The sequence below is a fragment of the Bombus vancouverensis genome, chromosome 15 (genome assembly GCF_051014615.1).
Source record: "Bombus vancouverensis nearcticus chromosome 15, iyBomVanc1_principal, whole genome shotgun sequence".
NCBI lineage: Eukaryota > Metazoa > Arthropoda > Insecta > Hymenoptera > Apidae > Bombus > Bombus vancouverensis.
In genome coordinates this window covers 2,014,670-2,041,723 of record NC_134925.1, presented here as the reverse complement: position 1 = coordinate 2,041,723, position 27,054 = coordinate 2,014,670, and the positions used below count along the sequence as shown (strand labels likewise).

The window sequence follows — 27,054 nt, the reverse complement described above, 5'->3', positions numbered from 1 at the left end:
TGTCCCCTCGGAATTAGGTCGTCTCGACGTTTCGATCTGATTTCTCGAAACAATTGGTCCGTCGCGTTGTAAGTTGTCGCAAACTTGTTCCAACGAATTTGTCGCTTCCCCGTGAGTTACTTGCAAGTTTCCTGCAAGTTCTGCGACAAAACAGGCGTTCGGTGAAGTACCGTTCCGTGGTTGAGAAAGGTGGCTAGTGGCATAGATACAGGTTTAGATGGTTTTCTAACTTTTATGTCTCTTTTGAACGTAGAAAAACTCTTTCTCTATGAAACATCGTCACGCACGTTTTATTTTGCAAATTTTATACAGCTTCGCGCGTTACGTATATTTTCGACGGTTTCGAACTGTGAAATTTTGCAGGGAATTCAGCTGGACATATATTCGTAATAGGATCGTCCTTCTTTGACACGATCTTAGGACGCGAAACACAGCATTTTCTTCAATAGCCAAGATGGTCGTATCTACGAATTTGTCACGATCTATATCGAGATCCGAGGAGAAACGAACAGAGTACACGTAGGTGCTAGAAACGACAAAATAACGAAGAATATAGATTAGACCAGTTAGATTTTCTTATATCATTGACATCATGTACAAAAAATACGTACTTTCCATTTTTTGTACAGGTGATCTATAGCTTGGATTGCAAAAGTTACTTACAAATTAATATTCTATTTACAATCTCTCATTAAAATGATACGATATTAATTCCCCGTCACTTGTCGCTCGATAATTATTGCTTCTATACATCTCTCGCTTTTGCCAGCCACCTTCTCGACCATTCGCGATGAACAATTGCCCCTTCGTTTCGCGATTCCCAGCTCTGGAAAATTTTCGAGATCGCATCCTGATATCACGTCCGATGTTCGAGAGGGTATCGACGAGGTCTGCCCCGACGATTGGTACAAAGATCACACACCGTGATCATTAAACGTTCCATCGCGCAGAGATTGGCTCGTTAGTGGCGCGTTCAGCTCCGGAATCCGCCACGGGAATAATAATACGTACGAAGGGGGTTAGATTGTTTGGTTGGACTAGAGGGAAGAGAGAGGCGACGTGTATCGTCTTCTTAACGACGTCTCCTCCGGACGCACGGTCTCGAATCGACAATTTATTATCCGTCCCGCGAGGATCAATACCAGCACCGGCATAGAGGCGCATTCCCACGTTGAAATTGAAATCTATTCGTTGCCGCGTGCATTCTCCTCTCTCGTTTCACCGTGTGTTCCCGTGCACGCGTCGTTGTGAGTCTTGATTGCCAGTCGGTTGTAAAGAACGTTCGATGCATACGCCGGCATGCAGCGATTGCAAGAGACAGCGGCAACGACCGACTTCAAGGTAGCAAAGCCAGTCGACGGCTTATGTAAGCCGTTTGGAGGTCTGCTTGCGTTCTATGCGCTCGCGGACGACGCGGGAGAGGATCGAGTTTAGACGACTGCCGACTATTGGAGCGTTTTTCGTATATCGATGGCCAACGTTGGATATCGAACGAGGCAAGTTTCCAAGAGACGTGGAAAACGAGGAAATTTTTACCGTTGAATGCTGCGCTCGAGTCGTCGCGATCTCTGACACTGTTGCGATAATTAACCGCGTATCTTCTTCTCCGGTCTCTGAAGATTAAACGACCAAGTTCGTACATCTTTGGACCCTAAGTACAACCAACTCGTATCTTTGATTAACGGCCAACAGACAGTCGTTGAGTCGGAATCGATGAACTCCAAGGGTTCGGTGTAAATTAAGCGACGACAAAGCGTTTCACTGCTGGCAAATGACGCGAGTGTTGCACGATTAAGCGTCGCTACGATAAATAACCGTTGGATAGATGGAATATTCATCTGGTAAGGGGGAAGCCGTCGAGCCATGACGAGCGATCGTAGTTCATTCCTATTCTTGAATGAGCCTCGATGAATGGAACTCGATATAACATTCTATTAACTCGCGAGAGATAGAACGGTAGATATAATACTCGGATTTTGATCAATTATCCAGCTCCATTACCTCGATGCCCGTAACCAACTTTAATCCCACGATCGATAGCCAATGTGTTAGTGAATTTTTCACGGAAATCACAATGTTTCGATAACTAGTCTAGTCGTTGGAAAACAAGTCCGCTAATGTCCATCGACACCCAAACCGGACTCTATCGTATTGCGTTGCAGCAACTTCCGTGACGAATTGAATTCGAAAGCTAAGGTGGCAGCAATGCACAGCCCACCTACACTACTATCGTCCATAAGTATCGGAACACCTAATGCGATTCGATTGAAAGCTCGATAATTTGTTTTTTAACTTTATTGCCAAATACCCAACTATTCTCGCATATTCTTAAGATTTCGGTTTCTTTTAACATTTTGCCGATATCTGGAATATTTTATTCCTGAAAAGTGTGAAATAATAAAAAGTAGCAAACATGTATCGCGTACTAAAGTCAAATACTTAAATGTTTTCTACATGGATTTTAATAATATCCATTGGAATGTAATTTCCCAAGATACGTTTGATTGGACAAATTTTCCGAATTATTATCGGCAGTCGAACTTGTGGCTCGATCGATCTTCCGTTCGACCCCTCGAATTCTCCGTCATCGACGTGTCTTTCATTTACCTGCTCCACTCGCGGTTAGTCTTCCCGCGAACTTTCGATCGAGAATGCCGTCGAACTTTTGTACCTCGACCCTGCCGCCAGACATTTGAATGCAAATACGCTTTTTACTTATATTTATATGTAAATGCGGGGTGCTCCCGGCGGACCTGGAGAGCCGAGACACGACGCGAATGGAAACGGTGTGCTTGAAAGGCGAGAAAAAGGCAATGAGTTCGTGATACGTTGCAATTACGTCTTGTGCGCCTTTGCAATTATCTTTGGCGAATTTACGCAGTAGGACCTCGATTATTCGAATTAATTGGTTACAGAAGGACTAAACGCTCGAATTTTTTAAACAATCGAACGACTAAACTCGTCAACGCGGTTTATATGAAAAGCGGTACAATTTGTCGCGAACGATTATTTTTCTCTTGCTCTTCTAATTTGTTTTTCAAATCCTTCGCAACTGACAAATTACACATTTTCACGTCATCTGTTGCTTGCTTCTATTGCTACTAAATTTCTCCTTAATTCGTTCAGTAATTTCTTCATTGCACACGTGTATAGCGATGGACTTCTAACGAGATCGCTAACCTGATCGAATATACAGAGAGTATGACATAGCTGAGTATATTTCGCGTATTTGGTTCCTGTTACAGTTCGATATTATTCGGATAGTCGGACGTTCGATCAAGAGGTATATTCTGAAAACCGAAGAAACGCTAGATGGGGCGGTTAAACTTAGGAGGACAGTGTCTGTTCACGGCACTGTGGAAACTTTCGTTCGAGCGCTTCGATTTGCAAAAGAGTTCTTTTCAGCCTTTGGACCGACGTTTGCCTGAAGTAAAGCCATCTTCGACGTCTCAAATTTTAGCAGACGGATAACGAGGCGGTTGATTCGTGCGTTATTTTTCTTATCGTGGCCCGAAGGGCGGCGGATTTCGCTGGAAGAACAGTGCATCCTCTCTTACGATCGTACAACGACACGGCGTTTCTCAGAGCTCGATCACCAGTCGAGTACGTATCGTTATCGGTTATCTAGAATTCCCTCCGCGGACGTTCCTCGTCGGAAGCAGCCTCGTGGTGTATATGTAGATAGAAGCTAGAACAGCCGCGTTCTTTATCTTTCCTCCGATTTCCTTCCTCCCGTCAATGCACTGTTGTAGAGGAAAGCTTCGTTCATAGGTCGTTCACCCTGCAAATCAGCGAGAACTCATCGAGGCGATTTCAGCTTGCGATCTTACTCGGTGTCGGACGCGAAGTTTTGTAGGTATAGAAAATTATGAAAGTCAAAATACTTGGTTTGGTTGGCAAGTAAACCGAGAGTTTGTATACAAAACTTCAAGATGCATAAATGCACAGAACGCATAGGTATAATATTCGAAAGTATCTAGAATTTTCAAAGCTTCTTAAGAAAGGAGGTTCCTTCGATTCCTAGAAATCCAAACAAAAATATTTCCAAGACTCGCTTTACTATTTTTGGACCAAACTAACTGTAACAAACAGAAAAAGGAAAAAAAGAATGGACCAAAAGGTCATCGATTCTCGTGAAAAAAAATATATATTGCTAAATATATCGTTATTATATACATGTATATATAGATTTTATATTAGAAATACTTTATACTATAAAGTTATGAATGGATTCGTAAGAATTCGAGTCAACCCGGAGTCACAGTGGCACCGAAGAAGATATTTAAAATGTAGATGCACTCATTTAAATACCCGGTCCGTATTCGCGATTTAATCGTTCCCGTTTCTTCGAGCTCTTTTCCTTGCCGTTCTTCCCCTTTCTCTCCCCGCCATTATTCCGACAAGAGTTCTTCTCTCGCCAAAACCGAGGAGAACGAGCCGATCTGTAATCTGAAAGTTGTCAGCCGCACATCGCGCGCTGTCCTAATGGAATTTGAATGTCGTTAGCCGAAGTAACCGGGCGTGAGGAAGGGACCTTATCCCTATTACCACCGCGTCGTCCCCGCAGTCGACGGGGAATACGGCCGCCGCAGGTATCGTCCTTGAGAACCATAGTCTGGTCGACGAGTTTATTGGAACAGGGAAACGTGTCGGGTCCGAGGATCGTTTTCTTTCCTCCTTTCGAACGTTTCATCTCGTCGTTTTCCTACGTTCTCCCCATTTTCCACGTGCTCTTTTGTTCAAGACGTATAGCCACATAAAAAAGGATGATCATCGTACTCGAGCATCGATGAGAGAACACACAGACTGTACCTATACGTGACGGCGAGAAACATTCAATTTTCATAGAGGGAAAACGAGCGAATATAATCGCAAATCGAGATCGGGTAACAGTATCTAACGAAAAATGGCGGATAGAGGCAAGGAGGACTACAAAAATCTCTTCCGGAGAAGGCTTCCACAGTACATCGCTGCTTGCGCAGGTTCTTTTCTTACTTCCCGAAATTTCTTCCTATAGACGGTTTTTCAATATTATTTCGTTCGATGTAAACGATTTAACCTATTCGCCTGATAATTGCAATCTTTTTGACACGTTCACAGTTCCCTAACCCCTATGGTGTGATTGGTCTATAGTCGCGTAGATTAGACGTATGCGGGTATCCGAGATTACGGACTCGGACTAGCTTGAAAAGACTCAGGCTCGTTCGTATCCTTGAAAATTCGTTAGTCCGTGAAATTTGCCTTGTTTTAAGCATCGTAAAAAGTTTAGCAGTCGCCGATAACCATTGTAGCGATCAACGTGTTAGTACACGTAATTATACGAGATTTTAATTCGCGATATATCGGTTCTTTGGACGTACGATGTCGTAATATGTATGTTCTTGCCTTGGACTGTGAACGTGTTTTAATGATTCACTGGTGTGAAATCGGTAAGAGAAACGATCGACTGTAGATACATGACGTAAATTTTGTAGCATGCATGGGCGGATTCTCTTTGGGCTGCGGAATTGGTTGGAGCGCGCCGTGCGTCGAAGTGCTGAAAGAGAAGCACGAGTACGATACATTCTCGACGAACGTGATCGCGTCGGTTTTTCCGCTGGGTGCAGCACTTGGGATGCCAGTGGTGCCTTTCCTGGTCGACAAGATCGGTCGAAAGTGGACGATGATGTCGCTGGTACCCGCGTTCCTTCTCGGTTGGATGTTCATCACAATTGGGGTGACTACGTTCGTGCTTTTAGTCATGGGCAGATTGATAACCGGCGCCTGTGGCGGAATGTTCTGCGTCGTCGCGCCGATGTACTCGGCCGAGATTTCCGAAAAAGAGATCAGAGGTACGAGAGAAAAAGGAAACTGCAGCAGAACTGCGCTTTACCGAAGGAAAAATATAGTTTTTTTCGATCGGGTTCAAAGAATATTAAGATTCTTGCGCCATAGTATTTATATCAGTGTCTACTGGGAACGAGGTACGTTAGAAAGTTTATGATAGGATCGCGAATATTTAGAGTTTCTGGCAAAAAGATGCTCCGAAGAAGAAACAATGCCAGGCAATAATAACGGCAATCGATAACCGATGTTTAACACAGCAGATCTATAATCAACGATGTAAATTATGGTAACAAAAACCTTCCTATTCGTAAGCTTTCAAACGTTGTACCATCCTCTTCAGTAGGCATTACTCTAAATACTATAGTACGATTTAATAAAAAGCTTGACTCTATTGTATGATTAGGTACCTTGGGAGTCTTCTTCCAATTGTTACTCGTGATCGGGATTCTGTATGCTTACTGCTGCGGCTACGCTAGGAACATCGTTGTGATATCGATTCTATGTGGTATCGCTCCTCTCTTATTCGCCAGCATCATGACCTTCATGCCGGAGAGTCCGCTGTTTTACATGGCGAAAGACAACGAAGAAGCCGCCAAGAAGTCGATGCGATTCTTCCGTGGATCGGAGTACGATATCGACCCTGAGATCAGCGCGTTTAAAGTCAGTGTTACACTTGCTACAAATACCGAAGTATTTGCGAGATTCTTACGTTGCTCGCAAGCAATTCGCGAATTATGTTCGCTGGCAGTGTGAACACTTGCGAGCAGCGAAATATCCAGCCAGGAAGAAATACTTTTTGCTCGAGAAACAGTACGGTAGAACTCCATTTGTTGGAACAAAATTTTAGTTGTTACAAACTTTAGTTATCGATCCGTGACGGTTACGACCACGTATCTCAGACATCGAGTCAATTTATGATAAGAAAGAACAGTTAGAGGTATTTTTAGATGGATTTGACTTTTCGAGGCTACCGAGGGGTTAAATGAATTTCTGTCGCTTGAATCCATTTATCTGGACCTCTGGTTTATGATCTGCTTTCCATCCGATGACAAATGGAAATAAATGGAACTCTACTGTACATCAAAGGTTTATTTTAAGGCAAGTATGAACTGAGTATCGCGTTTTGAAGCAGCGTTTGGTACTTGAAAATAGGACCAAATAGACAAAAGCAGGCGCGAGAAGGTGACGTTCTCTGCGTTCTTGAAGAAACCAGTGTTGAAGACCATGGGAGTGGCATATGGGTTGATGTTCGCGCAACAATTCAGCGGCATCAACGCTATTATTTTCTACTGCGAGACGATCTTCAGGCAAACTGGCGTTGACATGGATCCCCTGCTCCAGATGTTGATCTTCGCAGTCGTCCAGGTGATCGCCTGCGCTATATCGGCCTCGTTGATCGATCAGGTTGTCGCTCGTATCTTTCGCAATTGCGACGAGCGGACGCTGCGTTTCGTCGTTGAAGAATTTCTGACAGGCTTTTAACCCTTTTAAAATCGAATTATTTTTGATAAAAATATCTTTCTTACCGATTATTTATACGCGACATCGAGCGTGAAAGGGTTGAAAACGTTTCTTGCAAAGTACACAAATTTATCGACGTACCGAATGCAGCGTTCGTTCTTCGAATCTCCAACTCACAAAGGACAAAAAGCGTAGCAACGTTTGGAAAATTGTTATAGCTGGGTCGAAAGATCCTCATGATGATATCCTGCGGCGTGATGTGTCTCTGTCTGATGGCTCTAGGCATCTTCTTCGTTTTGAGGACCAACAATCCCGACCAAGCCGACCGTCTATTTTGGTTACCGCTCGTTTCTGCTTGCCTATATATCCTGGCTTTCTGCCTGGGTGCCGGTTAGTAACAAAGTAGCATCATCGCCTCGCTTTTAACGCAAATCCATCTCTACTTAACCCATTCGGAACCGTTTGGGAATTCGAGAAATCAATGAGAGAATTTGAAATCTCGATGGTACTGGATGTCGATAAAGACTCGTTTTCGTCTGTAAACTATCGAAAGTCATTTTTCAATTTCACATGACACTCTTTTGCCGCACAATCGCGTTTTAAACTGCTTTTCCGAAAAACCAGGTCCCATACCATGGGCCTACATGGGCGAAATCTTCCCAGCGAAACTAAAGGGGACAGCTTCCTCCAGCGCGGCGTGTTTGAACTGGATGCTGGCGTTCATCGTGACCGTATCGTTTTCCTCCGTGGTCGATGCTGTTGGGAACGCAGCTGTGTTCTTTTTCTTCGCAATGATCTGCCTATTGAGCGTGGTTTTCGTGACATTCTGCATGGTCGAGACCAAGGGGAAGACGTTTGCCGACATTCAAAGGGAGTTCGGCACCTACGACATCAACGAACGATGATAGCATTCGATCACGAGAAATACATAGACAGATATTTCTGCGGATCTATCGCTGAGAGCACCGATAGCAGTATAAATTTGTCATCGTACGATAACGGCGAGATGAATGTGAAATGCCGGTGCGTGGATCATAGAAACTTTGTAAGTAAATTCTGAAAAATAAATGTAGCTCGACTTGAACGAATATGCACGTATGTAGAAACATCGAATAATTAATAATTAATCCCTTAACTCTCACGCGGTATAACGCTGGATTTAAAATTATAAATTTCCTACCAAGAGAAATACTCAGAGAGCCTCATTTTCCAAGCGGACAAAATTCTTTTCCGACGAAGGAAGGAGATGCAAGCTAAACTTGAACTCTCGAGGACTATACGGTTCGTGCACGCACATATGCAGAGGCACGTACAATGCGTAGCTGCGTTGCAGCTTGCCTGCCCTTGGTGCGATTCTCGAGTCAACAATGATGCGCCTGTGGTTGGCTCCGCCCATGTAAAATGAAAAATCGTTGAGATTAGTGTGTGATGAGAGTTATTTATATTACGAGAGAAGGTTGGCCCCGTTTGAACGAAAAAGCCTGAACGCGTTCTTTCATGGACGTTGACCTAACGGGTTAATCGGGGAGCATCGATCGATCACCGAGCAATGAGAGCCTGATTGGTAATTGCTCGTCGATAGCAAACACCACCTACCTCTCTTTATTCGCCTTTCTTTAATAGGAAACGCCGAGAACATGGTATATTCATAATTATATTTTAACACTGTTATATAGAAACTTAATTCGATTTTGTGCGTGAAATTTAACATTTGCTCTTTCTTACTAAAAAAGAAAAAAAATTAGCAACTAACTGTTTTTTAATAACTATGCGTAGAAATTTAAAGAACAACTGTCTTTTACTCCTCCGATCATGAGCCCCTCACTCCGTTCAATTCCATCTGTTAGATTGTTTTGTTCGTGGAACAATCTTAAAGTATGAGATCAACGAACAATTTAACGTTTCCGAAATAAACTTCTGCCGAGGAACTATTCGATCGGAGATCAAACGTTTCTAGTATTCGTCTTAATAAATACGGGAATGTCGAAGATGAAATATCTGCTCTCCCTACCCTTCCCTTTCTGCTGTTCGATGCATTTGTCATGCAGTTGCCATCGCTCGGTAGGCGTTCGCTTTCATCGATTATGCATTCGAATTTATATTTATGAAGCGTAGTAGCTTCTCGTATCAGCGTTCTAATAATGGATGCTGCTATAAACCTCTCGTCAGGGTCGGCCGTTGCATGTCGACGTACGCTGCCTACTCTCTGTATCGAGCCACGCGTTGTCTCAGCTTCGCAGATTTTTCCCTCCATGTTGTCGTGCGTTTTGCGGATCCTCCATCGGCGGACCGTCCAACAAACGCTGTTTCCCCACGTGGCCGGATGTTTACGCGCGCCTCGATTCCTCGAGGGACAGAAGGAAAGGAGAGAAACGTTCTCGAGCAGGAAGATGTCTAGGAGATCCACGCAACGATCGAACCGACATCGTTCGTTTCGAATCGAATAAAATGATCTTTACGTGGAAATCGGATCATATGGTTAATCCTTGATATTCGTTAAGTGAATTTAATTTGTTGTTTATAACAGAGGAACGAAATTTACGGAACGAGGAAAGATTAGGAATTGGGCGAATTTGACCTGTTGGTCGACGTTCTGGGTTAACGCTAGAACTACCAAAGTGGTCTAAATTCGCAATTCTTTTATAGGAAATTATATGTTCCTACGATACTCTAAGAGTTAATCGTTATTCGTGGCGATCGCCGTGAGCGTTGACACGCTAGGCGAACGGAAGCCACGAGCTGCTGATCAAGTAGAGGCGAGTGACCATTCTACAACAGTGTTGGATCCCTTCGTCGCCGAATAAATTTGCCGGCGAAACCGAAAGTATTGGAGGAGAAAGGCACGCTCTCATGCAAGAAACAGCCCCGACGGGAGGTCAGGAGAGACCAGACGAGTTTTTCGCGCGTTCCGCCAAGAATCGCTCGTAGGTTCTTTCTTCGTGGGAAGAAGCTGACTTCTGGAAGCGACTGGTGGAAAAATGGCTCGGTGTTATAGAATGTTTGCCAGACTCTCTCGTCCGTTTCTACTTCCCTTCTGGCGAGTTGGTTTTCGCTAGATTCATTTTCCAGTCAAAAAATACAGAAAAATAGCATCGAATACATCTCGTACGTTTCTATAGACTTTTCTTTTTATCAAAGTACGTGGAATTTGTATCTACTTTATCCAATTATGAAAGCGGAAATATATCTCTACATTTAAGTACAAAAGTGTAAAACAACAATGTCGCAAGATCCAGCGTGAAAGGGTTAAAGGATGATCGAAGAACGTGTTCACCGACAAAACCCGACTCTTTCTCCGGTTTCTCTCCGAACGCTGGACCGATACGCCAAGAGAGCCAGTTCGAAGTCGTTGGTTCGAGGCAGTCTGTTGTATATTTCATGAACGGTGAGTTTCCATCCTCGTCGGTGTATCGGGAGAGAAGGACAAACTGGAGCGCGTCGCTGACGTGGTACGAACCACGCACGATGCCATCGTCGCACCGTTTTATTATACGTAACGCTCGCGTCTGCGGAAAATTGCGTTTTTTCACATAAGCTTTACGCCACGCGATAGGGATGATTACGCCGCATCTCGTGTTTACGAACGCTACAAACCTTCTGCTACCTTTGCAACCTTCTATCCTTCCCTTCGCCTTAGCATCGTTTTTTTTTTTTAATTTCTTTTAAAGAATTTTGTTAACAACTTTTCTATATTCCGTAATGAAAGTTCATCTCCAAGCGACGTCTGTTCACCCGAATAATTATACAAATTAAATTACCGTATAATTTCTGTTCCAAGTTTCGGTTTTCACGACAAAAATCGATATCGAAAAGTCGCGGTTTTCGTATGCCACGGTTTCCAGCACAAAGGGGTTCGCAGCGACCCGACTTTCACCCTTTGCCTCTCTTCTCATCAGATAGATTCCATTTGCCTCTCTTGATGTCACCCTATCGTTCTCCAAGCCTGTTTACCTGTCTCTTCTTCGGCTGGCTGAGTCGACCCACACACGATCCGCGCTTCAAGGTTCCGCTCGCGGATCACTTGGCAGACGGTGCGAACGCGCGCGCGCACACACGTGTGTCGTCCCCTCTTTTACTCTCTTCTTCTCCCGTTTGCTCCGCGTCGATTGCACACTGCACCATTGCACCGCGGGGCCATTGGCCTCTCTCCGCTCGGTATCGTCACGCGTGCTCGCTCGTTTCTCGGCGACACACAGCTCGAAGCCGAAAAGCACCGTGCTGCGAGAGCGCGCTTTTTTCTGCACCTCTCTCCTTCGCGATTTATCGCGAGGCCATGCTCGTACCTCGTATCGACTCCGCACGGCATGCTCGCCTGCGTCACGCGCGAAACGAGGACGGGTCACCGTGTCGCGAGCCGATTTTTCCTAAGTGCATGTTCGTACGATCGGTTGGAATTGTGGCTTTCGCACGAATACCGAAGAGATAAGAGTTGCTTCTTTCGTGCAGCTACCACGTTCAAGCCATCTTGGTACCAGTTTTATTTCTTGCTGCATTTCGTATTAGCGGCGCGACAATTATTCGAAGAACGTAGAATTTCTAACGGACTTTTGCTCGAATTTCCGATGCTGCATGATCTTTGCCGACTCCGTGTAAAAAATACAAGTATCGTGTCCTTTACGAGACTTTAAGGTTCTCCGTGTGTTATTTGACGATTCTATTCTTTGCGAGACTTTTTATAAAATTACTCAAATTCTACGGTTCTACGTGAGAAACTCTAGCATTATGCGTAGCATTGCTTCTCTGCTACAAAATATTTCATTAGATTACTACAATTTATACGGACACGTGAATTTTCACGGTTCTCCCTGTCAAAATACACAAATATCATGTCCACTCGCATAGCTTACGCGTGTCTTCTAAAATATCTTGCATGGAATTCCTCGAATTCGTCGAATTATATGAATTTGCAGGAATCATACATCTCCAAGGAAAATACAAATATTCTGTCCTATTGCAAAGCTTTCACGATTCTCCAACGAGCAAGCGCGCCGATTAATTGCTCCCTAGTTTCACCGTTAATCAATCTTCCATCACGTACCTTGTAACGGTGTCCCCGGAATGAAGCCGCCGCTAATGGAGTCGAAACTCTGCCTAGACCCTCGAGCCTCCAAATTTAGCGAAAACGAGGAAGCAGGGTGCCCCGTAGGCGATTAATTAATTTCTATCTGCTCCGATCTTGGTCTGTCCGAATCGCGAGATTCTCGTTTCCTGTGCGCGCTATCGGCCTACCATAAATAACGCGAACGCAGAAATAAACGCGGTATCGGGCCAGTCTCGCTCGTCTCTCGATTATGCATTAGCTTGTACACGCGCTCAAGCTTCTCTCTCGCCTGTATCTCTATCTTTGCCGCGTCTGACTAGTATCGTCAGTCTGTCCACTATCTACTTACTGCCGCTGGCTCTTTCTCGGTACACGCGGGAGAGGGCTGAATTCGTAGGAGGATCGACGTCAATGGAGATCGCTGTTTCGAATGTTCTACACGGAATCCTTTTATCACCAGTCCGCGTGCCCGCCCTGAAAGAAACTACTGTGCACGTGCGTCAATGGTCGCGTTCCAGCGTACCGTTTTATCAGCGATAGCAATATCAGCCCCTTGCTTTTTCTTCGTCGCTTTCCTCCTGTATTTTTACTAGATCATAAGGAATCCATTCTCTTTTTATTCGTAAGTAGTAATTTTTTAAAAAATTTGGGATTTTCTTCCAATGTGAAAATTAGAACGTTTAGAAATTATCGAAGGACTAACTTCCGTCTGCCACAGGCGATGAAACATAAATAAAAAATGAAATGTAAGATTCTTTATACAGTGTAATATCGTAAAGTAATTTAAGTTAGAGGTCGGTTGAAATTAGAAAAAACCATGTACGTCGTCTTTCTGTGGTTCGTTTACCATTCTTATTTAAGAGCGCCTATGTGACTAAAGTCGCCTAGTTCTTATATAGATATGAGAAAAACAACAAATAACGTTAGAACAGAAGGACGGTTTCGTGTTTCAAGGAGGGACGACCGAGAGGTCAGAGTGTGCGAGTCGAAAAGTGTGTGTGTGTGTGTGTTGAGAGAGTCAGAGTTGATCGAGACACCGAAGAGTAGAGTTGAGAGAATTGATCGAGTTGTCTAGAGAGAGAGAGAGAGAGAGAGAGAGAGAGAGTGTTAGATTCGTTGTGACGAGAGTTGCCAAATAACTGTAAAGTTATTTGATATAGATAACGAGTATCGCATTTAGTTTCAGTTAAACAAACATCGTTTTCTGTCCAATTTATATTTGTATATTTAATTCAATATTAATAAATTGTAAGTAATCGGGGAAAAATTTAATCTTAATTTCCACGATATTACAACAGTATAATAAAAATCAATGAATTCGGTTTGACACTTGCTGTCATTTTCATGCGTGTACTCCGATTTCAAGTCGCTGATGCTAATTTTACGTTTACTGTTTTTCTGCTATGTAAATATCGTATAACTACGTGTTTCCTGTTCCCCACTGCAATATGTCGCAATAACTACGCGTTTCCTGTTTTCCAACATAATATAGCAATTTCAATATTGGACGGTAATACACAGCAAAGTAAACAAGCGTTTTGCTTTTTTAATCTTCTTTGTTCTGTTTTCTAGGTCTGCCGCGTTCGCGAAAATTACTCTCATGCGATTCAAGGAATTCGAAAATTACGATTCTCTTGCTCAACTGTCGATATATTACGCGTGTTAATCCGTGTCAGCGATCATCCTTAATCCAAGGTGTAATCAGCAGCGTATCCAAATGCAGCGCGACGCGAAGGACGAGGCGTGAAATCGCCTCGTTTCTCGAGGTGTTCCCGGTCAATCGTGGATCGTTAAAAGAGATCGGCTAACGTTACGGTGCGTATATTTCCGAGCGACCCAGTTGCATAGCGAATGCAGCAGCAACCGGTCGTAGGCTGTAGCCTAGCGTTGGGACTGATACAGCATCGATGCTTGTCGATATCAACATACGAATTTCCCGATCCTATATCATATTGTAATTATCCACGTCAATTCTCACAATTTCCACTACTCCACTCTATTTTTGTTCCTTTTTTAATATTCCATTTTTGAAACGAGGAATCGATCGAGAGAGCTCGAGAAACCAAATATGCTCTTTATTACATCACTAAAAGATAGGCGGTATTTTAAAACGATAAAAGTCTTTGTATTTGCGCGTGTAGGTACGCTTATTAACAGGCAACTACGTTTAAAGGAAATAATTCATGAAAATATATTCTTAGTCGCGTACTTGCATAAATATATAGCCAACGTAAATTAAACGATAGAAATGTATATCAATGTAAACTAAATACACGCTTAATTCGTATCAAAAGGGTTAAGTATCAAATTGTTCGAACGTAATCGGTACGTATTGTATCAGCTCCATCGCTAGTTTCATCACGCGCGGGTACCGTTGTCGTCGCGACACGTATCAAGCTTTCTCCGTTTCTTCTTCATGCGAGCAGTTCGTTTCTTGATTAAAACGAACGGTCTGTGCGCCTTGTTCGAGTCTTTTCAACGTGCCTTATCTCTGCCGGTTCGATGGATCGGAGAGCAGCCTCGAAATTAAGGCATTTTTGTCCCGATAACGAGACGATCATTAACAGTGACCCACGACTGGGACGCGTTTTAAATTGCTCGGACGTTTTACAGACAGGTTTGCCTCTCTTTGCTAACGGGGACCGGTTTTCTAAGCCGATAGTGCGCAACAAAAAGACACGATTAATGGCGCATCGCTGGCAGTATCGATGGCATTCGGAATCCTCCGTTGTGCTCTGGCCTGGATTGGAAGCTCGCGTGACGGTTCTTACTTAGCTGTTTGGAAAATAATTGACTTACGACTGGAAACGGTAACTCTGTTGTATGCGATTAATACCAGAACTGTCAACGCTTGTAAAAGATATACTATCGTTGGCGAGTATATTTTTGAAATATATGAAATCATTGGAAATATACAAAATATAGTTCTCTTCCAAGTAACGTTTTTGAATTGAATTCGTATTAGGTAATGCAACATTAATTTTAAAGGAATAATTTTAGCTAACAAGAATTCGACGAAGAGAATAATTAATCAGCGCGAATAAAAGATCGACGAATATGTTCAGAATAACAAGCGAAAATTGTCTTCCGGAGAGGTCGAAACTACGCGATTCGAAGCATCAGCGTTGAATCAGGTTTGGAGAGGATACGAACATCGATGATTGCGAATGAACATAAAGCGAAGAAACAACGAAAATGTATGAAATTTCTAATTTGCGGATTTCCCTGAGAAGTTTCAAGCGAATTGATCGGATATTAACAACGATTATGAAAATACCCGTATTCAGGGAAATTTATTCCGGAGATCGTTATCGACATATTTTCGCGGCGTCGAAGGGCCCAGGCAACTTTTAATTACGCGGTGTTCTTCGCGAATGGAGGGAAAACGAGAGTCTACCGTAAAGCCGCTGTCAGCCGAGGGGAAGACAGAAAAAAATACAGGATCATAAAGCATCCGTGCAATAAAGCTGCCTGCAACAACGGGCAGGCAACATATTTTAAGAAATTAATTTGTCGAAGGACAAATTGCCTGGTTTCTCACCGACGTGGACGCGCGATACCAGCGACGCGAAAAAGAGAGAAGCGAAAAGAGAGGGGAGAAAGTTTAACCTCGGTCGGTCTCTCTTTTCCTTCTCGTCTCTCGCTCGTCGGCCCGCGGAAGGGTAGAAATCTCGCGGGTCCTGTAGAAGAGGGACGAAGCAGCGGGGCCACGCGGAAACTTCGTTTCGGCTAATTTACGCGCTCGTAAATCTCGCGGCGCCGCGTTGCGCGGCGTGTAGCTGCCCGAGGAAAATAATAACGAGCCGCGATTTGTAAAAAGAGGACCACCGCTTGATCGATGCAAAGGGGACCAACTTTCTCGAGCCTTCGGAAGAAGGGGAACACTGAGACCAATCGTTCTTTTCTTAATTTATTATGAACCAAGCAGAAGAAACACTGAACAAGCAGAAGTTGCACAAACGCAACGCGAAGTAAGTTGCGTGTTGTTCCATCGAGGTATAAAAAATATATGTTAAACGCGAACAAGAACTTTACGATAAGAAGAATGATTTTTATAGATTAGTTGTGAGAATATAGATAAGACCTTGAAATCCCTAACGAGTCTTTGTCGCGATTAGAACGCTGAAAATAGAATTCGTAAGTTATCGCATTATCATTCCATGAAACACACGCATTATCCGTCTGACGCGATTCACTTTGTATGTCCCTAGACAACCATTTTCTCCCTTTCTTTGGCAATGTTGTCTGTTGGATGAGAGAGCGTGTTTCATAATTTATTATTTAGAAATTATACATTCTCCTTAAAGTAGAGGAGCGTATCCGTAGAAAAGAATAGGCAGACGAGTTCTTGTTCGAATCGTATCTTGAGAGTACAACCCTCTAGCAATCCTCTGAGAAGATCTTCACGAAACTTTGTTTTCCCACGATTCTATTAAACTTTGACGAGCGATTAAAACACCGCGAGTACACTCGTTCTTTAGCATACTCTTATCGTCTTTTAGAATAATTATCTCGACGAGGAACCAAAGATATGATATTTCGTATTGACGAGTAAACGAGAGAGAGGGAGCATTTGCACCCCTGATTTTTTGAAGGGTGAAGAATAACAGGCATGGTGGTTCCCTTCCCTGCTATCTCTCCGGCTCTCGTGCGTTCGTTGCAATTAAAATGTAAATTCTTCGCATTCGCGGGGATATCAGATACCGAACAAAACATCGTGTTTCATCGACGGGATATGGAGCGGCGGGGATGGCAAGTGGAACAAATATTTGTTCCTCAGACCGCTGAAAGGATACCGGTGTTGACGGAATAATTATTTGTATAATGTCGAGATACGGCGATATTCAGGGACACGAGGGGCGGAGGGTGCAATTCTTCTACGCGAGCTTTAATTCTTCCGCCACGACGGACGAAGAAGTTAATCTCGGTGCTGCGTGGAAACGAGCTGCCAAGGGAGAAGTGGAAGAAAAAGAGGGTTACACGCGAGAGCGTTTAGCCATCTCGCGATTGATTTATCGTCGCGCTCGTGCAATTCGAGCGCGTCGAACGGAGACCAAAGAAACCAGCCGGCTCGACCGTAGAATGTTTCTTCCCTTTTATTTCAACGGTATTTATATACCGTGTCTTTGAAATGTTTCGCACGAGATCGGTGCAACGGTGGGCGTATAAACGAACTCGGCTTATATTTCTAGGACCTTTCCTGGTATTGCGCTACACTTTCTGTGTGTATTATGGATATAATCGGAGAAGAAGAGTTTAAACAGAGATTCGTTTCGTGCTTTGGATATTGGAAGGAGCGCTAAGTTACGCGTATTTTATATATTTTTAAACGACTGTTCACCAATCACGGTAAACAATCACCAGTTTCCATACGAAGACTTTTATATATTTCGTATTCTGTAATTATTCCGGAATTTGGAATCGTTGCGCGTTAAAATTTCTAAAAAGCGTCTAATATTTTTGCGCGAGCTTGTCGAGATTCGCAGGGAAAATATTTCGAGATTAACAAAGTTGGAGACACCCCGTAGAGGGTTGTGTCAAAAGCTGTTCGACTCGTGGAAAGAAACGGAGACGCGCGTTATTTATGCCTTTCTGCCTTTATGGATATGGAACGACAGACCCTCGCTCCACCGTCCGCTCGTTTTTGCCTTTCTTCGCCGCGTGTCGTCTCCGCTTTCTTGGCTCCCCTCGTCGAATCGCACGCCCGAGGGAAAGACGTGCGTCTTCCTCGCCCGGCAAATGTCTAATCGGCGACTAGCGTTTCGCGCTCAGCTGACTTCCTTCGGGACTCACGGTCCCATAGATACGTCCCCGGATTTTCACGGGAAGAAGAAAATGAAAGAAACGCCGGATAAAAGTGGCATGATACTTCTCCTTGCTCGGTCGAGCGAATAGTCTTTTGCTCCTCCGCGAGATTCCATTTCGTTGCAGATGGAAACATCTTCGTAGGAGTCGTAACGTCTCGTCGCTTGACATTAGTCTGATTAATGGAAATGTACCGTATGCGGAGAGATAGCAAGTAAATACATACGTAGTTATAACACAAATTAAAGAAGTTACGGGATGTATGTAAATTCGTATCTTGCTTTAAACGATTTTTCTCGATAATAACCATAATAAATGACCAACGTTTCTTTTTGTTAATTTCACTAATAACCATCGTCCATGTTGAAATTCTTTTTGCCGTTCGATCGTGGAATTCTTTTTCCTTATTTTCGATCATCGTGATTTATTCGATCCAATTTTTTGATATATATTTATTTCAGAGCTAAACCTGACGAATATTCTGATATTCGGACCTCGAAGTGCTGCAAAATTCTGACGGCAATAAAAGATAGTGGTTAGTTATAGTCAATCCGAAAAAGACTAAATCGAAGAGTCCGCTTCCAAATTTAAAACTTATCCTGCGTATCACCGAAAACGCAGCCATAAATCGTCGTTCGTTCCTTTCTAGCTTGCAGAGAACACGCTGAAGAAGGAAGAGAGAGGGTCAGAGTCGGTGATAAAGAGTCCGTGACGAGCGTGATCGTCGATGCCGCGCGTAAACACGCGAACGTGCGTAACGCACGCTCTCTCTCGTAGCCAGCGGCTTTATGTGGCACAAGGATGCAACTCGTCTGGGTCATTACTGCTGTATCGCGTTCCTTCGATCGTGTTCTTCTCCTCTCTCTCTCTCTCTTTCTCCTTTTTTCTCGCCTGTACACGCTCGGTCGCTCTTTGGCCCGGTCGTGCGATGCATACCTAATATGTAATCGCGACGACCGAATGGAGAGGGTGGTGTGTGCGCTCACATTGCACTTTCGTCGAAAAGTTCGATCCATTCTAAGTCGATGAGAGATTTGTGCTAGAAACGTGTCCCCTGGACCGAGTTTAACAAATCATCCGTATCTCAGATATCGTATAGCGGTTTCCAATGTACGGCAATGACCAAGTATTTTAACGTTTATGAACTCGAGGTACGTTTGAGAAAACCAACCAATTATAATTGCAAATAGCGCGCCTTGCATAATTATTTACGATTAGTAGACATAGTCCTTGTCGAGAAAAGTAGAATTTTATGTAGGAGTCTACTTAATCCTGTTATTTCTACTGCCTTGGAATTTTTACGTTGCCAATCTCGCTTTACTCTTGACAAACATCGATTCGTAGAGATCGCAGTTGTTAATCGGATTTCATAAAACCGACCCTCCAATTCCATTCTTAATCCACGAGGACGTCAGAACCCCTTCTCGTTTTCCACGTCATCCCATAAACGCATTATCGTTCTACGACCGTTTTTTCTCTAACCCCTTTTCCGACATCGCGTTCGTCGAACGAGTTTTCGAAGGTAAACAAGATATTTCGAGGAAGACGCGAAAACAGCGTGGACGCTTCCGTGGCACGTTAGGCGAGGGTCATCGGAGACGTACGCTCGAGCGAGCGACGATAGTCGGAGCGGAGCCGCGTGATAACGGGAACAAGTCGCGCGGGAGAGTACGCGCTCGACGACTCGTTTGCCCGGAGAAACGAGGTGCACAATGGGTTTCATTGTGCGCCCAGCGAGCAAACAAGACAGCCTTGTGATAGCGCCACGAAGCCGCAACACGCGTCACTGGAAGCATAGCAACGTAGACCCCCGCCGATCGTTAAAGAATCGAGGCGAACGTTTCGTCTGCCACGTGAATTCTTCGATCTGCTTCGTTTTTTTTAGAAAATTCGTTAAAAAATTGTTTCAGAAAGCGTAGCTGCTCCAAGTTTTAACGATCGACAGGAAGTCTTCGATCTTTTCACGGCCGAATTTATATTTTGAGATTTCTAAGAAAGATTGGAAATAGTATTTTTTGAGAGAAGATTTCGTTTTATCGGTCGCCGGTCTCCAGATCCCCAGGAACAAAGAAATCGATAGAGAGGACAGGTAGAAAATAGCAAAATACAAGTAGCGTGTTTCTCCGAAATTACGTCGATGCCGTCGTCTGACGTCCGAGATATTTTTCGCTATTTTCAACTCCATGATTCGATGAATCACCAAGATCTACTTTAGAGAACCATTATCGTTGCCACTGGTATCCACCCCTGTGCCATCATTTATACTTCCAACGTCTCTGGCGAAGAATCACCATCTCTGAATCGTAAAAACGAAGAGAAACAAAAAGTTGCCAATCTTTTTCCCATACATTATACAGTATGCTTCTTGGTCGGTTGATCGACGACGAGCGTTGTCTTTTCTACGAATCGTTAACGATTCCACGAGACGAGAAGGCGACGAAGAATCGTCTAGACGAGAGTATCAGCGAACGTAGAGACGAGCGATTCGAGAAAGAGAAAGTTGAAACGATAACGCGAAAAAGAGCGAAGACAGGAAAGGAAGGAAATACACGCAAAACGTTTCAGTCGAGTTCTCGAAGGACCACGCACCGTCGCGTCGCGTCTTTTCTCTCTTCTCTGGTTTCTTTTCCACCAAGCGGACGAAACGAAGGAGAGCAATAAATCTTGCAATAATCGCGACTCGCGTTCCTCGTGTCCCTCGTTCCTCTTTCTCTCCTCCTCGACCTCGTCGTCGCCGCCGCCGCCTCGTCCGCCAGCTAGGCTGACTCTCTCGTTGCGGCAATGAACCGAGTCAACTGCTCGAAACACCCCCGCAATTGCGCGCACGACGATCGCGTTAATTCGCTGCGTCGACTCGCCTCGAGACGACCTTTGAGCGGAGAAAAAATATCAGTCTCTCCAGTTGTTCGATGTACGCTTTTACAAGCCTGAAACATTCCTACAGCTTTTCTTCCTTCCACGATTAAACCTTTGCGAGAGTAATGAGAAAATGGTAGACCAAGGCAACTTTTACCAGCAGATTGCCGAGTCAATTTTCTGGGTAGAATTTTTCCGATATTGACCATCGAGATGTATCGAAACGCAGGATACCGTTAGAAATTGATATACCCTATGTACAGTCCCGTTCATAAGTACTAGGACAGTCACGAAAACTTAAATAAATTTGACTATAACGAGAAGGTAATTAATAATAGCGATTCCAATTTTTGATCAGATAATTATGCAGATAAGGACCCAATCCGTGACCAATTAACGAATCACCGTTATTACAACTATTTACCGAAAGGACCACTTTTTTGTCTGACCGTCGGTCTGATTCCCCTCGCATTAACTAAATCAACAGGCGTCACTCAAGAACTCTAAAAAATCGTCCTTCGTCGAACACTTGACCCTGCGCGTCTACTCATCGTCTTCGAATATGCATATATTCCTGGTAAAAACCTTGGACACACAGCCTGGAAATAGCCGACGATAGTCTCGTTCAAGCGATCGAAGAGAAAGGACTTGGAAGGCAGGCGCTGAGCAATTCTCGATGAAACGCGAAGCGTAACACTCGAGGCTCGCGGTTTTAATTTATGCCTAGAAGCCTTCATTCATCCGGCGTAATTGCGAGTTGGTCATGGATGGTTGGCTTGCGTTCGATAGGCACGATTCGATCGACTACGAACGGGCATTTGCACGCCGGTGTGTTTGCACAGCTAGACCAACACGTTTCAGTCTTTGCACGAGCTGTTCCCTCTTTCTTTCTTTCCTTGTCTTTCGGTTTAGCTTAGAGAGGAAAGGGCAGGGAGAAAACGGACGAGGCTCTCGAGTGTGTACTCGACGAGACGCGTGAAGTGCATATTCCGTCGGCCGGCTGTCCATGGCGAGTCTCGAAGCATCGATCGTTAAACCTGCCGCTTCTCACCTAGTCGGGTAGCTTTCCTTCCAGAAAATACCGCGTCAGTCGCGGTCTTCAGGCCGTAGCGTAAGGTCTTCTCGAGTACGGCTCTTCGATTTATTTGCGCGGCACTGTTTAGAGAACGCGCAGGATAATACGAAAGTAACGCAACGAGAGATAAAAGATCGTTGTAAAAATCTAAGGAGATGTAATGTTTCGAGGTACGTATTTAAAAAATAAATAAAGTCGCGACATCTTTTTCTTGTTGTTGCTGAGGTAATTGCAGAACGAAGAGTTCAAATCCTTTTGGATAATATTATCTTTCAATTTCTTTGGGAAAAAGGATGTTAGAAGATAGCCAAGTATCGCGCGACAAGGGAAGCTGAAATAGACCCTGAGATCACGCGAACATCTCGTTCGATGAAGCGTGGAATTTGACGCGTTGTAACCTGCAATCTCGACCAATTAAAATTCCCGTCAACCGGAATGCCAGGAATGGTTAAATAAACGACAAAACGTCGCGTGTTCTCTTTTTCGATACTGCTGTCTGTGTACCACTCGTCGATATAATATCGATCATCGTGAAGAATGAAGCAAACCCCAAAGCCGTTATCCTATTACGGACGAGGTAACAATTAGTAGTAACTTTACAAATGTTCTAATTCTTTTAAATTTCGTAAAATTGTAGAAATCGGTCGTGAGCCTGGTACTTTGTTTGAAAAAAATTGCAAATGAAATATTATATTAATCCAACGCTGCCTCTTAACAGGTACTTTTAATTTGCTTTTCATTTAATCGGAAAATCCAATTTCTTTCTCTTGCGAAGCATTATCTTTGTCTGAAACGCAAAAAGAGAGAGAGAAAGAGAGTCTGGTAGAAAGGAACGGTTAATCTCGCGCAGTGGAGCTAATTTCATTCGCGGCGGACGCATCACGGCTAAAGGCGCGTTTCTGTCGGTCGAAAATTCGCGCAGCCAGCGCTCGTGTCGCTGATTACGGCCATTCAGCGGGAGAGAAGGAGAGAGGAGAGGAGAGGAGATGGCGCGAGAGGGACAAGCTTCTCACGTTTGTGTCGTAGTCGAGAGAGGCGAACAGAGAGACAAGCAACGAGCTGGATCCCCTCGTTGCCCGTTATTGCCTAGTGAATTTAGCATCGTGGCTTGGTACCATGGCTATTTTTGCCCGCTTGGCACTTAGTCAGATCCGTTCCTCCCTTTTCCTCGCCGAACCCCTGTCAGGGTAGAGACACACTCTCTCTTTCTCTCTTAGTTTCACCGGTCGCGATGCTGTTTCCCGCTCGAACGTCTTCCAGCGGCGAGGAAACGCTCGAATTCCGCGGGAAACCGGCGCCTTAACACTCCCGAGCGTGAACGACGCGTGTGGTCCACGTACGAGGGCCCGGATCACCGAGGAAGCTTCTTCTTTTGGCGCTCGTCGAGAAACGTGCGCTGCTTTATCGCGTAATTCTTTGTTCGAAGAATTAAGGCTCGGTACACGTGCAGATACGTGTATTAGATACGCGTATGAGATATACGCGTCCAGGACTTAAATACAAATATTCGCAAGGTAGATAACCTGATACGGTGCCTAAGGTGGCAATCGTTTCTCTCTTAGTTAAACGTTGCTCCGTACTTAAGAAACGCACGTTGTTTAATGAAAATCTTCTTTGGGAAAATGGATAACATCGGAGCTTTATACTTGCGACTTACCATATGCTCTTCTTATCATCGAGGCTTCGCCTTCGATGTTTTTCCAATTTCGAAGCTAACGTGATATAGCTGTCGCGAGCTTTGAACGGGGGTGTGTATCGTGGATATAGATTATACTTATGGAATCGCTTTAATTCTCCTCGCGAGGTACTCTAGATGCTCTTATCTAGGAAAGAAGAAAAGCGTTCCGTGACTCGCGTGTAGAAAAAGGGGACACCAAAGAAGCTACCGTAGATGGAGATCCACGAAGGTGGACCAGGTCATTGCTGAGCGTTTTACGAGTCCAGTTGGGGAACTTTATTGCCCCCCCCCCCTCTCTTATCGTCCGATTAACGTTACGACAAAATGTTTATTGTTCGACCGTTTGGCAAGTGTCAGAGGGTTATCGCTTCGAGTGTCAAAGTAAATGCTCGATCGGTTGGTTACGAACTAAAAAGGTCTCATTTCCCATACCCTGTGTTCTCTACGTTGACTGTCTTCTCGTATGCCAAAATCCTCAGGAAACGCCTTAAATTTTCTTTGAGTTTTCTGTCCTACTGGGTTGGTGAATATAAAATATCGCTTATACAAAGTTTGAATTTGAGAAACGAATATAACCTATTACGTTTTATTCGGTCAATTATTATCGCGCAATCGTATTAAGGAAGAAATTTTCACTGAATTAGCTTTTAGCCGCCGCGTCATAATCAGAACATTAATTTTTATCAAAATAATAATTTTCCTAAACGTAAACCTAGCGGAGAGACAGCACGGATATATCGTGAAAATTCTATCCACGAACAACCACGCCCAGGATTAACGAGCATCGGCGCGATTCTTTCTTCTTCGAGTCTCTTCAGAGGGTCGATCGACGACTTTCATCCTATACTCTAACATCTTCATTCCGCCTAGGGGACTCTCGAGGTTTTTCCTTAGTTCGAAACGCGTGGCATCAGGGCCATTTTCCCTCTAATTTCTGACAAAGCGACGCCGGATGCTTCCCTCGGTTTTCAAGGTTCTCAGGATTTGACGGTATCATCCGTCCAATTAACGTAGCTCTTCTCCTGGTTCTTCCACGGTTTCCGAGCCACTCGGATGGACCGAGCAACGCAAGAGGGATACATAAGGGTAATTCAATCCGATGGACTATGGGGATGCCTCGAATCCTCGTCCCTCTCTTCTTCGTCCCATTTTCGACGGCTTTGCTCGGCTCTCGCCGCGAGATACGCGGCTAATCGCAATCCAGTCCAGTCCAGGCCAGGGATGGACGCTTGCCGAATCCTCCAAACGCGGATCTTTCGTTGACCCTTTGAATACTGGCTCTACAGGCATGGAAATTTTCAGATAGGTAGCTTTTCGAGGATTTGCACCCGTTATTCGGTGATCTATAGTGGTTCAAGTATTTGAATTGGAAACCATACATGCTTGGTCGACCATGATTATTGGGATACCTATTGATATTTGGTAAAAAATTCTCATTGTTTTAATTTAATTTAATTCAATTTAATTTGCCAACATAAACGGAGAAGTTGCTTTAATACTGAGATTGTGCAAAAACATATGTGAATACATAGCTTGGAAAAAACTTATTGGTTTAAACTACCAAGCTATTGTCTACTTCGCAAATTCTATTTACGTTATTGATGTGGTCGAAACTGGAATTAAGAGTGTTTACGTGAGAGAACTTTGATGATATGCAAAAAAAAAAAAGACAGCACTATATGGAAGTTGACGAGATTCACGAGCTCAATGCGATTAATACGACTATTTAAAATTCTCTACAGAAAAATTACATCTGCGAGAGATCTTCCGATTGTGAGTGGTTGGAAGTGAAATTTAGTCGTAACTGGTTTATGTTCGTGATCTTTAACATCTAATGGTTGACCAGTTTTGTACCGTAGAAACTGATACCGGATTCTTGTCAAGCCGGCTGCAATAATATTTGACTAACCGAGGTTGCCAGATTAGCGAGGCACATTCCATATGAGGAAGGACGAGCGGACTTGTAAAGAAGGATTACGATTCTCTGGTCTTTGAATTCACTACAGCTGCCTTTCAAACTGCGTTCTGGATGAAGTGGCTATAATGTTTGCAACGAGCGTCAAAGATAAGCGTACTTTCGATAATAGCTCCAGGACTCCGAATTGTAGCTACGACGTTAAAATCGGCGTCGAATAATTTACGGGGGAAGAAAGCTGAAAATCTAACGAGAAACATTTAGTTAGGTTAAGTTATTGTGGCGGCATTCGACAGCAAATACCACCACCCGACACTAACTAGCGTCGGACGACGTTAGCGCCTTGGGTTACAAACGTTTGGGACCCCCTGGTTCAAATCCCAGCGACCGGAGTCCGATTTTCCTTCCACGATTCTTAAATGAGAAGAAAATACAGCAGTACAGCCAGCAGCTACAATTATCATTATATATTCTTGTTATTCCCTAGAAGTTCCATTTCCTAGTTATTTTATTATAAATCTATTATTTCATTGTGTTTGTACCACGACACACTTCGTGGGAGGTTCCAATAATTTTGTGAGCCACTGTACCTCGAAATTGACATCTTTCTATAGTCCGACGCAGATCGTCCTATTTTCACGATTGAGAATTTGGATGGTAAAAAAATTGGAGATCAATTCATTTAAAGGGTTGCGGCTGGAGATAGTCGATTAATTGGATCGTAGAGGAGGATGGAAGGAACGACGTTATGCGGTGATGGTGGCCGCGTGAATAAATATCTCGCGAGGAAGAGCCGCAAGACAAATACGAGAATAGAATAGTGGATAATGGCGAGTGGTTTCGGTCGTCCCCCTCCGGCTTAGCGGATTTAATTAACAATCGCCATTTTTTTACGCGTCTGGATTCTCTTTTGCCTTTTTCCCTTTCCCTTTCTTTGCGTGACGCGCTCAGGCCACAGATTCTCACTCTCTCTTCCTCCCTCCATTCCACCCCCTCTCTTTCTCTGCGTGCTCAGCCCTTTTTTATGTCTTTTTTCTGTCTTGCTGCGGAGGTTTCCGCAGAGGGTGGATTTTATTGGCCGAATAAAACGTTGACATTTAATACCTGATACTCTAGCATGTGTTGCATTGTTCTTTTACTTTTCATTTCTATTTTTCTACTGGGAGTTGTATCTAAAATTAAGATTGGCAATCATAATGTTTTAACGGTGAATAATCTTTTTCTCATTGGCAGTTGGATTTGGGTGTATTTAAAATTCAAATTACGAATCGTGAATCGCGGTGTTGTAAGAAGAAATAGATATTTTCCAGCGAGTCACTTTCGACGAAATTTGGTTTCGTATATTTTGATGAAAGTGGATCTCGTTAAAAACAATCGGGCATCAAAGAAACGATTCT

The 27,054-nt window shown here is 43.8% G+C and overlaps 1 protein-coding gene across 8 annotated transcripts in view; it reads left to right on the top strand.

Moving 5' to 3' along the window:
• The window catches only part of heca (hdc homolog, cell cycle regulator), a 167,710-nt gene that overhangs the window by 72,070 nt on the left and 68,586 nt on the right, over window positions 1–27,054 (top strand). For 2 of the 8 annotated variants that reach the window (XM_033347675.2, XM_033347679.2), the window contains 6 exons: window positions 4,745–4,982; window positions 5,475–5,831; window positions 6,230–6,486; window positions 6,979–7,230; window positions 7,506–7,677; window positions 7,912–8,375. The exons of 4 other annotated variants lie outside the window; for them this stretch is intronic. In XM_033347675.2, the coding sequence (XP_033203566.1) occupies window positions 4,907–4,982; window positions 5,475–5,831; window positions 6,230–6,486; window positions 6,979–7,230; window positions 7,506–7,677; window positions 7,912–8,192 (1,395 nt within the window). In that variant the 5' untranslated portion in view covers window positions 4,745–4,906 and the 3' untranslated portion in view covers window positions 8,193–8,375. Of the gene's footprint in view, window positions 1–4,744; window positions 4,983–5,474; window positions 5,832–6,229; window positions 6,487–6,978; window positions 7,231–7,505; window positions 7,678–7,911; window positions 8,376–27,054 lie in introns of those variants that run through there. 2 more of the 8 variants (XM_076624923.1, XM_076624924.1) reach the window with 1 other exon arrangement.